We start from the raw sequence: 22488 nt of genomic DNA on the forward strand, positions 1-22488 counted from the left end.
ACTTTATTAAGGCATTCATTTCTGGAAATGAAAGGATCCTGTTACCTTAAAAACATATTCGTGTAGCTTCCCTGTGTAATTGAGCATGGCAGGAATATGTCTCCTGATCCAGGGGCAATTACTTTGCTAAGAATACTTCATCTAAGTATTTCCTGATACCTATTTTTGCAAAATTAGACATATTTTGCAGCCATGTATTGATCTGATCATTCAAGTGTATGAAAATGACCTCCTGTTGTGTAGTATTTCGTGTGCATGCTCGTGTTAAGTAGCTTGGAGTCTAATGAGGTTTCTCTGGTTCTTTGACTAAACCCATCATTCCCAATCATCTTGTAGCAGAAACTCACTTTAAGAGAATTGTCAGTGTTCTACCTATCATCCACTCACCTCCAATTTCCCCTTCCCTTAAAACTGCCATTATTGCATCCTACAAAACCGTGGCAGGCTTAGCAAACCTTCGTGGTGATTTTCTTAGACCAATCCAAGACCTGTCTATGTGGCTGGGAACCACTGATCTGCAGAAGCACACACAAACTCTGTGAATCTTCCTGACCCTTTAGAGAAAAAAGGATTAGAGGGCCTTCAATATAAATATAGTTTCAGAGAATTAGAATCAAATCTTCAACCAGGCTTCAGTTGGAACTATTGGTACTATCTTCTAGGGAAGAATTTCTGCTTTCACAAGCATGTTAGCTCTGAGAAGGAGGCTGGATATACATAAGCAATGAAACAGAGGAAAACAAACAGCTGTTCCACTTGTAATCAGTAATTAGGCTCCCTTGATATAATTTGTGACAATCTTCAAAACAGTCAACATTTGTTTTGTATTGTTGACATACTCAGCAGAGTTCAAACTGCTGAAGTCTTAAGGCTACCAAATTAGTTTATCAAAATATGGTATGTGTTTACGTAAGCCTGCATTTATGCAGGCAGGTCAGAGTTTTTTGTCATTTATTGAGGTTTTAAACTCAAAATAATACTACAGGATTCTGAAATTATTAAATTGGAGTTTCTGAAGTACAAAATCTAAACAAAATACTGTATTTTCTAAAGTTGTAAGCTCTACTCCAAAAACCATTGAGCTTTTCCACTTTTTGATGTCTCTGACAAAAAGGTCTCTTAATTATCAAATACCTTTATTTTTAAAATCTTGTCCTAAAAGTTTCATGGCAATAGGCAGACATTGATAAGCTTGTGTTACCTTTTGCAGTCCAAGGGTCATTGATGGAAATTAAATAGAACAGCACTGTAACATTCTGATATCGTTCAGATATTGTCTTTCAGTAAGCATTATTTAGTTGTATGTCTCATTTAGATAAAGTACAATGCTTATATAAAATAATTTAAAGGTGCATCATTTAGAGGTATTTCAACAGATGTTAAGGCATTTAGCAAAACCATTTAGTTCTGTATTCACTCCACTTAATGTTCTCCTGCTGTAGACTGTAGTCCAAAATGTTTCATGCTATGTACTCAGTGTGCTATTGTTTTCAGAAGTCCCAGGACATATCCAAACCTGTAGAGTGCATAAAAATGTACTTAGTGAAGGATTGCAAAAACTTTGTCATCTGGTTTATACTAATATGTATTTGAACTCAAAATCGAACTTGCAACATTTTTTTAAATCCATGTGTAGTCTTGGTCTAGGTAATATCACCATGCAAAGTGACATCCTGAAGCTGATAGCCTCCTGTCATTTCAGTACCAGGATTGTCCAAAGAAGTGATCTGATTAGTTAAAAAAAAAATAATTCCTATAAACTAAGACTTCTGAGGGGTTTATTTGGGTAGGGGGTTTTTTTGTGTGTCTATTGTTTAATGTATTTGTGGAAACAGCAGTAGCTGTATCATCTCCTACATGCATGAGATGGGGTTTTGAAATTGCAGTAGTGCCCTCTGTTTGTAGCTATATATAAAGCTACCCAATGAGTTTAGTAGTGCTGATTGCAACTATTTTGATTTCCTATGGACTCTTCTCTCTCATTTTCATTATAGGAAGCCTTCCTCATAAACATTCAGGTACTTAGTTGGAAATCAATTCGTATTTACATCTCAGTGAATAGTTAGCAAGGAAAAAAAAAGTGACTTCTTTGCATTTTCCCATCTTTCTGCTGTCCTAAAACAAGGTCACAATTTCCTCATACATCCCAGATTTTAAAGGTCAAGATCTGCTTGTTCTGTAGTACACTTCTTCAAGGATAGATATTGTTTATGTTTCTTTGGCCTATGACAGAATCCCACTCTAACATAAGTGTTCTGTGTAATGTGTGGTTTTCCTCAGAAACTTAAAAAGCTGAAATGTTTGACACAGGTTATGTCTCCTATAACTCTAGAAAACTCAGGTGGATTTCCTAGATGATTCAGGTTCAGCTAATATGATGTCAAGATCACATAGTGTAGGACTGAGCAGGGCAAAGATATAGCACGTGTGAATTGAGTGTGCACCAGCTGTTTAAAAATAGATAAAGTACATTTACCTGTGAGCAAGTGCATATGCTATGTAGAACCTGGATAATACAGCACCTACACCATCCCAGCTCTCTAATTTGTAGACTGATGGGCAACTCTCAGCTTAAAAAATGACATAATTCTTTGTAGGTGTCAGTCCAAAGGAAGTGTTTAAGAGACACTGACACCTTAATACAAAACCAGGTCCTTCCAAAGAAAAGGATCAGCTTGGAAACGTTTTCTCTCATTTTTTTCCTCACTTTACTTTTGTGACTTCACCTGACATAAATGTTCAACTGGAGTCCAAGTTGAGTACATTCTGGAAGTATTCATAATGCCAAAAGTCTCACATTTACTGTTAAAGAGGGCCAAGCACGTTAAATTAGGTGAGGGGTGTGCAAATGTAGCTGAATATGTGTATCATATTTATTCACACACAGGTACATGTATATATTTGCAGACACACGTGCATGTGCTTATTCTTTTCCCAATTGTCTGGCCTAGACATTGGTTTTCTTGAATTAGAATTACTTGAAGAGATCATCATAACTTTGCAGGTAGCCAGTCCCACAGGGACTGTATTTCATAATGAGCAAGAATTGAAAGTCAATTTGGATAATGATCGTCTTACTCCCTTCCTTGAATAGAATCATTTATTCCATTTGTATTCCATGCAGCTAATCATGCAGAACTCTACATGAAGTATTCACCCCTTAAGAGAATTAATATTTTTTTATTTTATCGAATGCATCTTTTTTTTTCTCTTGTTATTTTCTGAAGCTCTGCTTTAAAGTTCAAGTTAATGCGAGTTCACCTGATGAAATTTAATTTTTTAAGTTGAATGTTTATCTAAAGAATAATTGATTCAGGACTTTTAGTGATTCCAACATGCTTATGTTTACTGCTCAGAATCTACTTTAATCTATACTGATAGTTTGGGAGTTTTCTCCCTTTTTAAAAAGTGATACTGTACTTTATAACATAACAAAAATCCAGCCTTTTCCTTATGTTAAGACTGAACTGGGCAAAGCTGCAGTTCTTTAATCGAGACAAAAGCATGACCTTTGGCAAGAGTGGCCGGTTCTTCCCCGCCACCCTTTGCTGTTCTCAATTTTCTACTTTGCACCAAGCAGACTTGGTCTTCTGACCACATGAGGGCATCGGCGGGCTAATAACAGTGACTTCCCTCTGCTTTTAAATACTGTCGCTGCAGATCCCATAAATTATGAGAAATGCATTCAGTGGAGTGTTTCTGTAAGTTTGTAATAACCATATGATGGCATTCTTCAGACCTGCACAGGATCCTGAAAATCCTGAAATATTGCAGATTGCAGAGTTATCTAGTCAATAGGTGGATTCCAAGGTATAGTTTGATAGCATTTCCAGTTCTGAGATCCATGAGCCCCAAATCCACAGTTTAATTTTGTGACCTCTTCCCGGACCGTATAATTTATTCAGCTGAGGGTTACCAGCTGTGTACCAGCCCTTGAATGAAGGCATCTGACTGTGGGGAAGCATGAGACTGGAAAGCTGTGAACTCACAGAGCTAAATAAATGCGTATCTCTGAAAGTATTTATGGGATAAAGCAACTCAGATAAAGATCACTGGTTCTCTGCCAGATACCTTTTCTATAAATTTCCTCAGCTTGAGTGAGGCCCTTGTTAGAAGCATAGTACAAACATGTCTGAAATACATTCCCTTTCCTAAGGAGATCTTCCAGTCTAATTAGAGCAGACATACAAAGAACAGGAGGGAAATAACCTTAACTTTGTATTACAGCAGACTGATCCAGCACAAAGTTCTCTTTTCTTCCTCTGACCTTCCTGTGGAAGCCCAAAGTTCTCATGGGAGAAAATATTATTACCTCAACACACCATCTTGAAGATGTCAAAAAGTCTGCAGCAGTTCACATTGCTGACTTAAAGGTTGGGCTCCTAACACCAGCAAAATCCTGCTGGCTCAGCAAGACAAATGCATACTAATAATTGTGCCCTTATGAAAGTTGTTCCCTGATTAATGAAAGGATAAACATAGGGAATATTTAAATAATCTGATCTGTTACACCAGTGCCAATTATAAGAGACTTCCCTTTAGAAAAGAAAACAATGTAGTAGATATTTAATAACTTCTGCCTCTGCTTTTTAAGGATGGCATTGACAAGCTCCTAGGTATACAGAAAGTCAGGCTTTTCTCCTTCCACATGTAATTTTTTTCAATTTTCATTTTACCCTGTGGTATTGAGCCTGGACCATTCCAAACTGACATAATGTGTTCACTTATCTTGCCAGCTGGTCTAGGAGGTGTGTAGTAGCCATGATAAATAACCAAGCTAGACACTATCTTGTCTCCTCTGATAACATTTCATAGTGGATTAGAATACTAAAAAGGTGATGACCTCACATCTTAAAGTTGAATAGAATTGAGTAGGGAATTTTAAATAATGACATAGGAAAATGGTGTTATACAAGTGTTTACATAACAGAAGATCAATTAGATGAAATAAATGCATTATATTCTCTTATTACTTTATTTACTTTTCCAGTTTTTAAGCCACACGGTGTATACTTGTGGGCAAAATACTTTAACACATCTGCTGTGCAGAGTTTCTAAGTTGGCTCTTCAAGTGACAGCATTTAGTTCAAAAAGGAGCCCACAGCAGCATTTTGTGCAGTGGTTTGGTTTTTTCAGTTGTTGTATATGAGCTTCATTTGCAAGCCAGATACAACTTTTTATAAGTTTCACTCCAAATCTCTACCTCTTCCTCATCCAGATTCACGTTTCTAAAATGCCATCAAAGTTATGATGCTTTCAACAATTTTGGTATTCAAGACAAAAGGTTAATGCCTGCATGAATTTTAAATGCTACTTTTAGAATTAAATTTTCTCAGGAGTCAGATAGTGCATGAAGCTTGATTAGTTCAGTTTGAACTCTCGCAAAGTTTTAAAGACAAGATAGAAAATCAAAATGAAGTCAAATAAAAAAGAAAACATTAAAAGTTTTACACTGCAGTGCAATGTTTTTTTCATTTCAGGATACAATTGAAGAAAGAATGTATTTCACACATCTTTATTGTCTTGTCTTAGAATTAATATCTTTTCTGTGGAAAAATTGCTTGTGGACTCAATTTTGTGCTGTTCTTGTGAACAGAAATTATGCTATTAATTTTTAGTACATAGAAAAAAGCTGTACATGATATGGTACAAGTTAACATAATAGAAGCCGTTAGAGGGGTTTTTTCCTCTTTATGCCTTTCTCTCTCCCGTTTGTGTAAGTAGATTATAAAAAGTTTTATTTCTCTCTTTAGTAGAATCAGTTTTACAGTAGAGTGTAAAACCACAATGTAAGAGGCAGGTTAGCCTGTGATCTGCCTGATGTGGAACTCCTTTGCTCTTTGAGAATGTAATGCATATATTCATGCTGCTGATATGGATGTGTTAGAGGAAGGTGTGTTCTTGTGACCTGTTACATGCAGCCTACGATAATACTGAGAATTTAAGGTTGGAGAAGCTCAAGAATAAAAGAAAAACAATTCTTTTGTTTCAGGGAAACATCAATCTTTTGCACATCTGCAGAAGTACATTCTGCATTCCATGGAATACATTTCCTAATCCTTTGTGCCACTGTGGGATGGATTACTTAATGCATTTTTCACATGGAGTACAGTTGTGTTTTATTACAAAGTAAATCTTCTTTTATAATAATGTATGAGAGTGAAAGCAAGTTTTGTACTGACTTTAATGAAGAAACTACCATCTCCTAAATCACCCATAAGGCAAAAATCTACAAGGTTTTTCCTTCTTTTCCTGAAATATTCTTGTGACACATGTCAGTCTTTGTCTATGGCACTAATAAAGAAAGCGAGTTAAGATATTTTTTACTTTTTGGTGTTTCTAGTGGGTTTACATTCATATAACAAATATTTTTCGGCAGTAATTTAGAGCATTCTGTGCAAAGTAACACATATTCTTCACTGACTATAAACTGCCCTGTTTAGTATGTTTTTTGTTAATGAAAAGGCAAAATACCTGATTAACCCTTTCATTCCACATCTCAGATAAGTTACAATAAGAGAGGATATATTCTAATTTGGATCTTGGAAGGATTCTTTCCTTTATGATAAAAAGAGTAAGTGAATGGGATCTTGCCAGCCTACATCTGCCTACTTTCCAGGACTATCTAATCATGCAACTAATTAAGCTAATGCACGCTTTCTTAATTTACATTGAACTAAGCACCTGAATTGTACGAATTATATTGTACCTCAGATCTTAGTGCACACATCCTTTTCCCTATTTTCTTCTGGTCAACAGTAAGAAACAACCAGTAATACAGTATTATTACTAATAGTAGAATAAGTGCTTGAGAAAACAATATTTGGGCACCCTAAAATTTTCGTTTTAAAGATTTTCCTCCACAAATATTCTTTACAGCTGTGAATACTGAAGCTGTGTCCCTGTTTACTTGTATAATTTGTATGCATTTATACAGTTGCAACACATGAAATCATGCTGGTTGCATCTTTAGTAAATGTGTTCTATGTGGAATGATCCACTGAATGCTTAAAAGGGCTTAGCAGAGATTGATTCCTTGTCACCACATGCAACAAAGAGGAATTCCATTTATTTCTATTTTGAAGATGTAAAAGCCTGTAAGGAATGCCCAGCTCTACTTAAACATTCCTAAAAGGATAAGAAATACTTGATTTGGGGAGGTTTGAAGAATGGAAATACAGACTGTTTCTTAAAGTAAAATTCCATCCCTTTGCACCTGCAGGATGTTAGCCTGGAATCAAAGTGGGTTTTTTCTGGTTTTTCCACCTTTTTGTACCTGGAGTATTAAAATAAGCATTGTGTTTTATGTGAGAGTATTAGATATGAGTTCACCCTGTCAGGGCCAGAGATAATTAAAGCCAAGAGATGAAAGGTCCATTCCCCTGTACACGAGGCAGCTCACCCCCATTGGAAATGAGAGTTTCTTTGCCATTCCTGAGGCAGAAACTTGCTTTTGTTGCTGTGAGCCCCACAAAGAAACTTTCTGGCAAGCAGTCCTGAATGGGAGGCACTGACAACTCTTGTGCCCTTCAGGAATTTTAATGAAGTTAACCCTGTCAGGATACAAAAGTAAGCTGCTTTATTAGAAGACCATCCACTCTCTGGCCAATTTGCAGTGTTGCAGTGTCAGTTGCAGAGCAGGATGGCAGGAATATCTACAACAACAAAAAAAAAAAACTATTTACATCCCAGTCAGCATTAAGGAAAAAGCCCATCACATTTTACTGAAAGCTGTCACTCATTGATTACTTTTCTATTGAAAGCTAGAAATATTTTCAAGCTTGTCTGACTTCTGTTTACAAATTCTAAAAGATATTTCCTAACCTGCAATCATGAATTCTCTTTCTGCCAGCAGTTAAGCCTTAGTATATGTTCTGCCCCTTGTTTTACAGAGTCAGCTTTTTACACATCTGTAATGGAGGTTTGGACAGTGAAAGCTGTTGGCTTAATCTCTTGTGGAAATCTCCCAGGAATAAATAAAATTTCAAGTAGGACAAGACAGGAGGAGATTAAATTCCCTCTCTTTCCCTGTCTCCACAATAAATACAGCTTGAGGAATTTTAGTCTTAAGTTAGTTGTAAAAGACTTGAAGAATGAGGAGCTGATGCACAACTTAAAATACTTGAGGGAATGTTAATAATCTGAAGCATGAATGACTGAATAATAGATCAACTTAAATGTTCATTTCAGTTGACTTTGCTAAGTGTCTTTTACTCATTATATTGATACTATTATAAACATGTTAATAATAAACTATTAATATACATTCAATGCAGATGTACTTTGAATAATACTTGCTAAGATACAAAAGTACGTAGTTGTGCTGCTTAGGATTCTCTTTAAATGGCAAATGTTCTTTTTAAAGATTTTTTTTTCTTCTCAGTTTTCTCAGCAATGTAGGATTAAGATTACTGGATGCTAAAATGTCATTCAGGTCACCTGCACAAAATCAACTGAAGCTAAATTTGATAACACTTTTGGTCTGTTTTACTCAGAGAGCCAGAGAGACTTTTTTGCAATGCATTCGAAGAAAATTAATTCTGAAATCAAAAGGGAAGTACTGTATTGTGAAAATAACTCATATGTTAGAATGAAATATGGGTATGTGTGGGACATCAATAATCTTAATAATAGAGTACAGCATCCGTCTTCATAATTCCCACGCTTTTATTGTGGATTATTTTCTAATGGGTTCATGCAAGCTCTTTTCTTCCCATAGCTGTGGCAGTGTCTTGTAGGGGCAATGCACAGTGTATCTGGGTCAGCTCTGTGATCCTCAACAAATACAGCCTCTGTCTCTTACTGAGGGATTATAAAAGTGTCAAAAATATGCCAGTGCTTCTTTACTCTCCAGGGGAAATGTTATTAAATTAGATGATTTCACATCGGAATTCAATCCTACATTCACTTAACTGGCATGAATGTAGTTGTAAATCCACTTCCAAAATAGTTAAGATTTGTTTAGTACACAATATACCATAGTTTGTTTGACCAGCTGAAGTCTAGACAAAACTACCAGCCTTTGGTTCATCTTCACAGTGGCCACTATTACAGGCTGGTATGTGTTTAATGGCTTTTTGGCATAAATATGGCACAGATGTGAAGCACCTGGTTTCACTGTGTTGTTGAGTGCGGTAAATCATGTAACTGACATTTTTGAGCTTCTTTATCTTCTTCATGAAGGATGATAAGACCACTTAGTTTCCAAACTGACTATGTTTGTATCAGTTTTCCCTACTCTGTTCACTCTTAGAATTCCAGTGTTGTCAGGAAGGAAAAGAAAGGGGGGGAAGAGTGTAGCCATGAATGTAAGCCATTTTGGCATACATTCATATTTTTCAGAAAGAACTGATGTAGAGGAAGTTGTTCGGATACCATGTATCTCTCACTGAAAGTAAAACCAGTGTTTAGTTCCTGCCTGGCTACCCTTACTGTCAGGAGTTAATGGATGTATAAGAGGCAGGACCAGAAAATTAAGTCAAAGCATTAACAAGTCGTGGTATTGGTTGTTGTTTCTTAATTTCCCTTTTTCTTAAGCACTCCTTTCATGCCATTGCCTCTTAAGAAAAACACATTCCTTTGGCATCTTTCTGACCTGAACTGTTCATATTCTTTTCATGCAAAATTTTTAATTTTTCCATTGAATTTGGAAGAAGAACAGAGCCTGCATCACAAAGTCCTTATGCATGTACCCATTACCTATTGCTGTAAGTGCCTGAAAATATAGAAAGAAAATGTGAGAACAAAAGCATTTGAAGCCAGAGACTAAGATCATTGATGATTACTGACAATTAGGACTCTACAGGGAATAAAATAAGAATCATGTATTCCAGGAGAGGAGGGCAGTTGTGCTTCTTGTGTGTTGAAGATTTTGAAGAAAAACCTGCCCAAACAGGGAGTGGAAAAGTGCTTTCACACTCTGATTGTGAATCACTAATATGTATAAACAAGTTTAGATAATTTACAATTGAAACGTGTGCCTTGAATGTTTTGGAAATAGTGGTTATTTTGGAAATCAAAAGGAACTTTCAGAGGGAAAAATTTAGTTTCTCCAGCTATTCTACTCTGACCTATGCCTCATAGCTGGAGCTCAAGGCTGCACGACTGAATTCGTGTGTTGTTTCATAAAGCCATAATATGCACACCAGGCAGTATGGAATCTGCACAATGATGCAGTAATGAATAGTGCCTTTCACTGCATGTACAGCTAGGAAGAGCACAGATTTCTCTCAAGAAGGGGTGATTAATCAAAACTTGTTGAAAGAAATAAAGTTCACAGAAGTCTTGCAATTAGATTCAAATGGAAAATATTCAGGAGGGGACAGGTCAACTTTTAAGCAAGGAAATAATTTATATATTTGAAAAATACCCATCATAACAGTAATAGAAATGTCATTGTAGAAATTACAGTCAGACAGCTTGGCAAAGCTACTGTGGAATTTAGGTTTACTTGAGTCCTTTCTCTGCTTTTTGTATTTGTTTTTCTTGTCTTCTCACTCCAGGTAAGCTAGGTATTTCCAACTGAGTGTTCTTCAGTTTCTCGGGTTCCTAATGCATTCAGTTTTGGATACTGCCCTTTAAATCTACCTTCCAATAGTTCCTAATGTCAAGAATTCCTCCAGACCCAAGAGGGGTGACTCACCTATGGCTCTTCCATCTCTTTATATTTGTCATGCCAAAGAATGTATCATTGTCCTAAAGTTTTTCTCTTCAGTTTTTTCCTCATCCTCCCTCTGATTTCATGTCAGGGCTCACTGATTTTCTGTTTATTTGTTTGTAAAATGTATGTTCAATTCTAATGTAGATATTTGCTAGTCTAACTTCTAGTTTATAGAGGTGCTTTCAGAGTAGAGAGAATTTGTTGGCTGTAAAAAAATACCTTGAAACTTATAAAATTACCTCCCATAGCTATGGGAATGGGAAGGAGAAAAATCTGATCAAAGTCAGTAAGGGAATCTAAGAGCTCAAAGAAAAACCAGGGAAGTACATCCAGAAGTTTGTCTTCAGATGTGTGCTAGTATACTGCAGTTTCTAAGTATATGGTAAATTTTAAAATAATTACCCCAACAAGCCAGTGCTTGTCAAAATGGGCTGTTAAAGCATTCAGAGTTAACAAAATTCTACTACCTTTTCTCTGCGTAGGTGACACTTAAAAGTAAATGAAACTAGTGCAATTCACTGGCATGACATTTACACATCCACTGGTGGTATTCCATTCCAGTATCGTTGAATTTTCAATTATTTTATCCATTCAGCCATTAACTATACATAAAAAGAAAAATAGTGAAGAACTCGCATTCTTAAGCTTGATAGATTGTAGCTCTTGTTTCTTTTCTTCTTTCTCAACCAATTTTTTTCAAAGTTTTAACAGAAATTAAATGTTGGATGTTTGGTCTCCTTTTAAGAAAAGAAAGCAAAAAAATAATTATAAGATAGAAGATTTTCTATTAACCACATGCCATTTCAAAGTTACAAATACCTGCTTTAGTGAGATCTAATCAGATCAATACTGTTGTAAAATAAGTTTATAATAGAAACTTGTCTAGTGCTTGTGTACTAGAAACACTGTTTGTGAACAACTTATACTTGCAAAAGATATATGAGCACCAAAGCTCTTTTGTTTACAGACCTTTTACTTAGATTTAAACAATGCTTGTATTTCAAAATGTTTAGTAGATTTTTTCGGTGGAAAAACTTGACAAAAATAGAATATGATATTTGCATCACTGGTTATAGTTATGTTTGTTTTGTAGAGCTTTCTTTATAAGAAGAAGTATTTTTCTATAAAGAATACATAAGCATGAACACTTAAAAATTTTGCCTAATTTCATGTTTCTCATTACAGAATAATGTTTCGTTTCATGAGGCTGAAACTACCATTTTGGGTTTACAATTTTGCTTTAAACTAAATTCAGAAATTTTTGTTAACCAGTGTTTTTGATAGTTTTTAAATCTACCAGTTATGGGGGAAAAAAAAAAAAAGGGTTCATTTTAGAGGAAATCTCTTAAATCAAAAAAAGGATAACTCTAAGGATAACATGCTGTTGTGGTTACATGTTTCTCCCTATACAAATGTTAAATGGATGTAGTTTGTCAGATTAGATCTTGATTTTACACTAATGACATGGTTCACAGAGGATGTATTGTACCTCTTTGAATTGATATAAATTCTGTAAAGGGAAAGAAAATGATCTTTTGAATAGCTGCCAGGACAGTGTTGTTAGAGCATATGTGTTCAGTTCAAAAATACGTGTGGAATTCATGTCAGCATGAAGTTGAGTCTGCAAGACAGTGAATTCAAGGATTAAGCTGCTCTACAGTGAAAACCCTGATAATGCCAGTCAACTTCTGAGAAGGCAATAAATCATAGTTATTGGGACACATAAATTCCTTGAAGAATTAAATGTATTATGGTAGATAAGAAGAAAGTTAATTTTAAGCGGTAAGAGACATTAATTTTCTATCTCAGTCATTAGGTTTCGTTTAAAAAAGTATATAAAGTGGTACTAAATTATAGAAGATTAGTAAGGGGCAGTTCACGCATAATTCATTGATTTACTACATGACTCAGAGTTCATAACGGGAAGGGGTATTTTTGCCTTCAGTCACCACTTAAATCCAGCCCCAGCCTAAAGTGACTCAGCCCTGACCATCTGGCAGCTGTTGGGCGTTCAGCTGTGCCATGAATCAGCGGCCGAAGTGCCCTCAGCGGGCAGGTCTGGAAAACCCAGCATGGGAGACCTGCTGTGGTCCAGGCATTTCTGAGGATTGAGTGAGCCTGTCATTTGAACTGGCCTTTTGCTGACCAGTCCCATCTCTTTAGTCAAAGGAACCTCAATCTACCCATCAATAGGGACTGTGGGACTGCAGTTGGGTGCACATGAAATGTGTAAATGGATGTGCAGTGCTGTGGATATACAATACTCTGAGAAGTGTTTGAACCACAGGGGATTCTGTCTGAGGGATTTTGACTTATTTCTAGTGTGGGTATGAACAGAATGCAGAGGGCTTCAGATGTGGCAGTAGTCTTAATTTGGGTGTGAGTCTAATGTGCCACTCAGGGGCCCTGTTTTACTCTGCTCTGTTCTGAGGTGGAATGTTGCATTTATTGGACTAATACTGGTCCTACAGCTACTCAGTACACCTGGTATGTTATTATTAGTTTGTTAGGGTGGTTTTTTTACTATAAGAGATATTTGCATCTCTTTCTCTCTTTTGCAGATAACTATTGAGAGGGAAAGTGGTTTGGACGTCAGCTCCCCTAAACATGGAAAAGTGGATCCATTCAACATGCCACATGTTGGTGGAAATATGTGGGCTGGTGGAACAGGTTTTTCATTGTTTTTTGTATTTTTTTAATGCATCAGTGACAGATATCTAAGGGAGATGCTGAGATGCTGTGCTAGTAAAAAATGGTTTTACACAAAGTTGTTCTCTGCTTAGAGCTGTTTTGCCCAATACAGGATTGCTTTATTGCCAGAAGAAGAGAAAGGAAGTATTTGCAATGTCTAACTTTAACTGTATGTAGCAGATCTCTTCTCCAATTATATTTTTTTGTTTCTTTTTACTGGCTATACAGAGAACAAGAAACTTGCAGCCACAGAAAGTAGGCTGATTCAATTGCCATTCTCTTAGATGTCCGTGTAGCTGCAAAAATTCTGGTAGTGTAGGCGAGAAGTGCACAGAACCAGCAAAGTCTCTCCCAATTCTAATAGGTCATGATAGTGATCACTAAAAGTGATTTGGAAGCAGTGTAAACCAAAAATTTCAAGGGAGAAGACAGAGTCTGGGACCAGGAGCTTGGAGGAGATGTACAAGATTTATATGTTCTATGGTCCCCTTTGTACAGCATAGAAACCATTATGAATCTTGTCTCAAGATTATATATATATATATATATATGTCTATAATGAACAAGTGTATATATATATAATAAACAAGTATTTATATATGCTATATTATAATGTATATTATAATTATAATAATTAATTCTAATATATATATATTATAAACAGGTATTCCATGGGAGTTCTTTATCATGATAGCTGTTTGGTTTTGGAAGCCTTTGGCAATAAATATTTCAACTGGGTATTGTTAACAAGATTTTTGGAACGTGTGTAGATGACAATGGAAGCTTTAAAGAAAATGTGTTCTTATTTTTTTATCAAATATATATTCCTAATTTTTTTTCTTATCTCAACCATTGTAGGTGGGAGAGACACTGCTGGGTTAGGTGGCAAAGGTGGGCCGTATCGACTGGACGCTGGCCACAGGGTTTACCAAGTATCTCAAGCTGAAAAGGATGCAGTTCCTGAGGAAGTTAAGAGAGCTGCTCGAGAGATGGGTGAAAAGGCCTTTAAACGGAGGTAATGTGAAAGTCTTCTTTTGTTTTCCATTTCCCAGAAGACTTTGAAAAAAATGGCTGAAAAGAATTTTCTTTCTTAACTGCATTTATCAGCTACCTTACCCTATTCATTATCACTTAACAGAGATTACCAGCACATGTTTAGCTATTCTCAACAGGATGTGTGGAATGTTTTATTGAATTAAGCAACAATCTTAAAATGACTGTGTGATTTGGTAGAGTAAAACATAGCTAGATGGAGAAGGAGATTGAGGTAAATGTTTATCTTTTTAAAAAGTAATAGATTATATGAAAATTTCTTTGAATTACAATGAATCCAGATTGTATGTTGTTAGGAATTAATCACTGAACAAGTGTCTTTCAAAATGGACCACTGCAAGTAAATTACTTCTGTTTGAAAGATCTATGACCAGATGGTTAGAGCATGGTGCTAATAATATTGTGGGTTTGATCCCTGTGTGGGCCATTCACTTAAGAGTTGGACTTGGTGATCCTTGTGGATCCCTTCCACCTCAGAATATTCTGTGATTCTGTAATTTGAACTATTAAGCTTCAGCAGCTAATTAAGACGAACAGCAGGTCTTCCCAGCATGAGTGTAATGTGTGATTACTGATCAACTCTTTCCCAGAATATGCACAGAGATTCAGATTTCTTCCAGCAACTGTACTCTCAAGTCAGTCACTGATACTTTGTATTTAAAAAAGCATCACCCCTCTTCAAAATTGCTTCTGAGCTGCTTCATAGTAGAAACCATGGATATGTATGGTCTTGGATACTGTACATCTGTCTGTGCATATGTCCATATACACACCTGGCATGCTTTGATGAGTTTCTACTGCCTGTGTAGTGATTTACTAAAATAGAGAAACTGGGAAATTCCTGGCTACTGCTACATGCTGTGGTAACAGTGCAGCTATGCCCTGTAAAATCTGGGTATCTGTACATGAGGTAACAAAACCCAAGTGGGTTGGCTGCAAATGTAGCCTATTATGGAAACCACATTTGACTTGGATCATTGTTCTGTACCACTTGTATAGTTGTGGGAGCTAACAGATAAGAATAGGGAGATTGTAGTCCTCAGGCTGACAAAAAAAAAAAAAAAAAAGGGAAACTGCAGATTTCGCTGCTTTGTTTATATATTATCTGGAAAGGAGAAATTTTATATAAAAGTTATTGATGCTTTCCTGGCTAGGTAGTATTTCTAGTGGTAAACATTTTAAATTGCCCTATTTGACAAAAACAAAATTAACATCTACTCTGGAATAGATGCAGTATTTTTCATGGTATTTTTCTGAACTACCTTTCACTTTGGATTGATAGCATGTGAGGTTCTTTTTGTTTGAAACAAAATATTTCTTTTATAGATCTGAAGATACTAAAAACTCTGTTGGCAGAATTCATGAAATTAAATATGGAGCACTGAAAGTTACTTTTTCCTACCTGTCATGAATAAAACCTGACTATAATGACTATGTGTATGCAAAACTTCAAATAGAAAAAAAAATCATGATAGGGACAACAAAGATTTTGTGTTTGATTTTAGTATTATCTTCAAAGGGCTGGTCTAAACAGCAGTTCTCAGGTATGCTTTATGATCCAGGCAATTAACTTGTGATAGTGCTAATAAAATTAGCCTATAATTTATAGTTCAGTTAAAAGCACAGTATTTTTTAAACACTGTGAGTGAGATTATGCTGTTACAAAGTGCTTGTTTGAAATGGGCTGGGCACAGATCAGCCAATATCTTTTAGCTTGAGACTGAACCCAGCCACATGCTGGGGGTGGGGTGGGCAGGTACCCAAGTGCTGCCTCCCCGTGTGATGTTGGGTCATGGCAAATACTGTGAACACTCCCAGCATTATTTATCTGCCTGTCCCCTAGCTCGTTCTTCACAATTGGACCTCTGTAATTACATTCTGGTGGTGAATTTCACCTGTTCTGCTAAGCTATGTTGTTTAAAAGCTGATACAGAACTTGAAATAGACACATCTTTGCTTAGAAAGCATGTATTTGTTTTCATGGTGCAGGTGTGCTCTCTATTACAGGCCTCTGGACAGGATAGTGCATGACTCATTTTCTATGGGGGAAGCACATTTTTGTTAATGTTCATTTAAAACTTCTTTGTTTCAAGGATTCTTCATTTAATGAAGCACAAAGATAAGTATTTGAGACAGTTACTATTTGTAGGTCTTCAAGGACAGATTTTATAGTGTGTCTTTACTTAACCTTTGTGTTGAAGCATGAATCAGGATATGTTTAAAATACTCCGACTGTGAAGTAATGAATAGACACTTGTGATCCTTTTATGTACAGATAGCAACACCTGAGCCAACAAGACCTTTCAAATTTGATCAGATTTTTCAGAACCTCTGATTTACTTTGCAAACTTTAAAGCAGATTAGGAGAGTCATAGATTAGTAACTTGAATAAGTTTTAATGCGATACAGTCCCTGTAGACATTGGTGAACATCTGCCTTATCAAAAATTCACAAGAGCGGCTGCCACTTCTTTGATTCATTTCTTCTGTGTACTTGTGCCATTCTAAATTTCCTTGTTATCAAGTAAATAAGCTTTTAGTTTACCTAAGTAAGTGAAAGATATGCTTGTTTCCTAAACTATTCTTAGTTTAAACTGTTCTTTCCTTTAGATTGAAGGAGATTCAGATGAGTGAATATGATGCATCAACTTACGAAAGGTTTTCCGGGGCAGTCCGACGTCAAGTTCAGTCACTCCGCATCATCTTGGACAATCTGCAGGTAATCTTAGATTCTCTGATAAAGAAACACAGGGAGGTCATTATATTAGGCCCCAAATACTATCCTCCTAATATCCTGTTAACATCTGGTGGTCATATCTTTGAAGGGTAAAAGAAGGTTCGGGTAATAATCAGGAAAAACAGTTTCATATTACTGTTTTAAAAGGCAGCTTACAAGTGGATCCCAGTGCTCATCTGTACATGTTACAGTATTCCCATTCCACACCTTACAGAGATTACTTACTCAGGAGCACAGTTTTGTGACAGAAGATTCTACTACATATTATGAAGGGAATTTGTGAAGGTGTGTAATGCCCAGTCTTTGTCTTTACCTTAGTCCAAAAGAATATTGTTGTGAAGTGCAAATGCTATAGATGTTAAAAGAGGCAACTACTCCATATAGGAGCTTTACTGCATATGCAGCTGAAAACATTGATTTTTCTCAGGTGTGTTTTAACTCTTGTGAACAGAAATAGGTATAGCCCAAATCTCCTAAGTGGAAACTCACTGAAACCACCAGTTTGCCTTCCTTTTGGTAACTGGTGTAGTGGTTGTTCTGGGGTTTTTTTAGTACTAGTGTTCATATACAGGGTACATAAAATTGTAACTGCATTGTTTCTAGGTGGCATCTGCTAATCTTCAGTGAAAATTAAAGGAAAGTGATTTACTCCTTTTAAAACATATTTGATTGTAAATATTTCTGTTGAGGGCTACTAACCACTAGTGTATATATACCTTAGTTTATTAGTCACTGTGCAGTGTTTTAAGTAATAAAACTGAAATACAGAAAGAAGTCACTCTGTATGATAAACAGCCTCCTCCTGGACAAAGAAATCCAATCCCCTGGTATTGCAAGTAAGAAGGGTAATATTATTTTGCCTTATTTACACCTTTAAACCTTTGTAGCTACAACAGCATTACTATAATCACATACATACACAGAGAACCATTAACCAGTTTTATTCTGAATGTACCAATTGAGAGAACTCCGCCTGTAATGAGCATTTAAGTTGGGCATGATTAGGTGATTCATGCACTTAAGATGTGTCTCAGTTCAGGACAGACTTTTGGTTTATAAAGATAGGTCTCTGTTGAAAAAAATTTGATCTATCTCAGTTTTTTCTACAACACATATCTAGATGGGGTTTTTGCCATGTTTCTAGCACACATGCAATTGGAAGCACATCTGGGTAAGAAATCAATAAGTGAATCTTCAGTTTGAAGTCTTTTTTTGAGTTTGCCTTATCTGTCCCTTGAAGCCAAAATTCTTACCTTCAGGCATCATGTTAATCATAATAAAAAATAATATATTTTAATATAAGGAGGCATATCTTCTTGCTTTTTAAAAAAGGTCATTTTAGTATCAAGACAAAGTCTTATAAGGCACAGTATTTTATGAGACTTTGCTAACTTCCTGCCAAAACCTGTAACAGCTAACCACAAAGTTAGGAAATGTAATTTATGATGAAAAAACCAAATTACTGAATTTGAAAAAGCTAGGCATAGAATAAGAGCAATAGTGAAAGAAAATTTTTCATGTTATAAATTTTTATGTAGATTTTGGTAGGGATTTTATTAGAAGGTGATCTAGGAAAATGAATAAATTATTATAGGAGATAAATGATAATAGGAGTTACTTAGTTGCAAAATGCCTTTTGTTAATAAGGAAGGTGACTACAAACACATTTCGTGTGATATTTTTGAGAGGGGGGGAAAAAAGGCTGTTTGAATTCTTTAGCATAGTAATTCATCCAGCCCTCATGAAGAACTGTGCATATGTCTCATGTAGCCGTGGAAAGGGGTTTTAACCCTTTAAGTGTGGCAGAAATAAGATGCACAGCTTCATGGTCGTCTTTCATGACAGGAAGAAAGAGACAAGTTTATTCAGAAACACACTTGGTTTTATAGCATGACTCGAAATTCCAAGAGTAGAGAAAAAATGATTGGTTCAGAGTGAAGACACCCCATTCCCAGGGCCTGGTCACACACCACAACAGGTGTTCTATCTTTGTTATTAATTCCTTTTTATTTTGACCAAATTATCACCCTGGGAGAAATTCTCCCTAGCCTTGAGCTGGACCAGCTTATCGGCTGGGAACAGAGCTGAAAAGCTCCAGCCTGGAATATTTTTCTGGCTGTAATTTTCTTACTTTCTCAATATGTGTCCCACAGTCTCACATTATATTCTGAATTGTCCTGAGTACACCGTGAGTTCTCAACTAGAACAGTTTTCTTTCTGTTATCAGTCAGTCATTCCTCATATCTCAAATAAGAAACCAATGGCAAAGTTCATTGCAGTAAAATTTGCAACTCAGATGTCTATGCGTTTTTAACTTTATGAAAATCCCAAATTACCTTCTCAGTAGAGAGGGTTTGGCTTTTTAAAAATGTTTGAGCTTGCTTTGTTTCAAACCGTGTTCACGTAATCAAAATACATTGCCCATATTTATTTAACCTGGATTTTCTCTTCAATATATGCCTTTTTATTGTTATTTTTGTGATTTTGTTTGAAAGTATATTCATTTGATTAAATTTTATCTCCTTAGAATCAAGAGACTGGAATTCAGGTCTAGTTGTGTATGGCTTGCCAAAAGTTAGTAGCAGCAGAAAAAGATTTCTGGAATAGGCAGATCCCTGAAACTGATACATAAACATAGTCTGAGAATGTAATTTCATTGTTCATTTTGCTTTTTATAACTTGCTGATCTCTGTCAGCTCTTTGAACAACGTTATCAAAACATAATGAGTTTTTGTTTATCTTCTGTAGAAGTAGCAAAGCCAGAAGTCCAGGAAATCCTGTCACTGATGGGCTCTTTCTTCTCTCCCCTGAAGCTTGTCTGTCTGAACTCCAAATTCCAAAGTTCATAATCAGTCAGTCACTCAGAAAGACCTTCTTTAATATTAAGTGACTTGCTTTCCAGAAAGTACTTCTCTTGTTATTGATTATTGCAGAGAGAATTAGGGGCAGCTGTCCCTGTAGCTTCTGAGTACATTTGTAGCTTCCCTACATTTGAGCTGGGCAAACCTGAGCCTGAGTTACTGAGCCTGCTGGCCACTGTCTTGATTTAGACCATGTAGGAATGGTCTGGTCATAGCAGCAAGAATAAAATGTAGCAGTCCTTTAATAAGCATGGCTTGGAGAGCTGGAAATTTGAAAAACCCTGTGCCCTGTCAGTAGAAGATTCGTGATTTCAGCAGCTAAGGGAACATTTGTGTAATGTTTTCCCAGAAACAAATGCAGACCACAACTGGCAGTGTTGAATACATCCTCTGCTATTACGAGCTACATATTTAGATGTGATAACTTCACATACACAACTTTTTCTCTGAAATTTGGAGACATAACAGGTGTTGTTTTTTGTTTGGTTGGCTGGTTTTTTTGTAAATATGCATATGATACATCTTCCAATGAAAAGAATTACTATAGTGGTGCACTGTGATCAGCCACTACCATATTGATAAGATACAGTATCTAGCACATTTTTCAAATTTCAAAAGCAGCACCATATTTTTCCATCAATATGGTTGCAGAATATTGAAATTGTAATATGTTATATGTCCTTTCTAGTCAAGTATCAAAACAAGGTGTATATATATTAGTTATGGTTTTCTCTTAAAAGTGTAAATGTTTTTAAACTTAAGTTGGTTTTGAACATATGAAAATTGCATATTAAAAAGGATTTGAAGTTTCCCTGTAATATGTAAAATGCGTGCATTGTATAAGATCCTTGCTTAAGAGGATGATGTTTTTCAGCATTCATAAAAGGAAACAAATTCTTAGTAGCTCTGCATGGAAGAGGCAGACACTAAGTAGCCTGATTTTAGCATTATTTTGGAAAGAGGGAAGATCAGATTTTTGGCAGCATTCTTTCCCATTTTAGGATAAGATACCAACTCCATGCCCCTCCAATAAAATTTCAGCTCAAATTCTGACTTTTGTTGAATAAACTTCTGAAGGTATTAAACTGTTTTTAGCTGTTTTTATCCATATTTAAAAGCCATTTTCTTCTCACACTGCTGTTCCTTGAACATCAAATAGCTGCAAAGATAAAGCATTGTAAATAAATAGCAAAACTAGTTGAGAATTTGCTCAGTAAAGCTGAAAATTTATAATCTTCTGTTGGTTGTCCCTCCTGCCTACTAAAAGAAAGCAAATTACAAAAATTTGACAAAACACCAGTGCTAAGGAAGTGATAAGGATCTACCTGTGTTCCATGACTTAGAGTGGCTAAGATGTGTAGAAACGAAGCCATTCTCATCTGCATCACCCTGGAAGGTGCATGATTCATTTTAGACAGGCTTTCCTTACTCAGCAGCAGGTTTTCTCCAGGAGTATTTTTTAATGGTTAATTGGAGTCTTGAAATTTGCCTCTGGGCTTTTCACAGGAGGAGAACTCCTACAGTGGAACATTTTGGTGGGACATGTAGAGGTCACTGGGAATTTGCAGGTGAATGTTACACAGCTCTGAAGGCAACAAAGGAATCAGTGATCCTATGGAAGATGGGATTTAACTTTCAACCCAGGCATATTTAATGATAGTAGAAATTCCTAACTGATGGTACAAACTCATGGATGCCCCACAGCCAAAGCAGTTTAAAGCTCAATTGACTGTAGCACCATGGAAATGTATCAGAGAACACAACTGGCTGAATTCACAACCTCAGAAATCTTTTCCACTTTCCCTTCTGTGATTTACTAAAGGGCTAAGGTCTCCATGTTTTTTGGGGAACATTGCTTTTACTTCCCATCAGGAAGCATCTATAAAGCTTTTGATTTCGTTAATCAAAACATTTTTCTGTGGCTTTGTAGTCTTTCTGCCCACTTATTTTCATGGGCAAGTAGTCCATTAATCTTGAGTAATTATAGGCAATAGTCTGAAGTCCAGAACTCCTCTACACACTGAAACAAAAACTCATACATTTAGTCCAAAGCAAAATCAAAGATTCTCTGAACCTGAAGTCATTACCTGCCTGCTCAGCCTACACAAAACTATAAAGATTCATCCTTTCAAATCCCAGGCCTGCACTTTACTGAGGATTTGTAGTGTAAGACTTCCTGCTCATCAATTCCTCAGAGAGGAATTGATTTTCATTCCTGAAAGTCAATGTTTAAGGCAGTTTGTGTCCTGTTGGATATTTGATTTTCCTCCAGTTGCTGACCAGCAATTCACTGAGAGGGGAAAAGGATTAAAAGTATACAAATTCAAAACTGGCTTTCCCTGTTGGGCTAACTACTGTGATGAGCAATTTTAACGTGAAGATTTAAACAAATTAAATAAACGATAAACCGCATATGTACAGACTTTGCTGTCTTTAGTATGAACCTATCCTACCTTGTGTATGATGAAGCTATCCTTTGGAAACATG

The 22488-nt window shown here is 36.1% G+C and overlaps 1 protein-coding gene across 1 annotated transcript in view; it reads left to right on the plus strand.

Moving 5' to 3' along the window:
• Window positions 1-22488, plus strand: part of VWA8 (von Willebrand factor A domain containing 8) — a 182847-nt gene that overhangs the window by 144346 nt on the left and 16013 nt on the right. Inside the window, exons 38-40 of the mRNA XM_014890712.2 lie at window positions 13222-13330; window positions 14210-14366; window positions 17014-17122. Coding sequence (XP_014746198.2) covers window positions 13222-13330; window positions 14210-14366; window positions 17014-17122 — 375 coding nt within the window. The remainder of the gene's footprint in view (window positions 1-13221; window positions 13331-14209; window positions 14367-17013; window positions 17123-22488) is intronic.

The sequence above is a fragment of the Sturnus vulgaris genome, chromosome 2, assembly GCF_052056855.1.
Source record: "Sturnus vulgaris isolate bStuVul1 chromosome 2, bStuVul1.hap1, whole genome shotgun sequence".
Classification (NCBI taxonomy): domain Eukaryota; kingdom Metazoa; phylum Chordata; class Aves; order Passeriformes; family Sturnidae; genus Sturnus; species Sturnus vulgaris.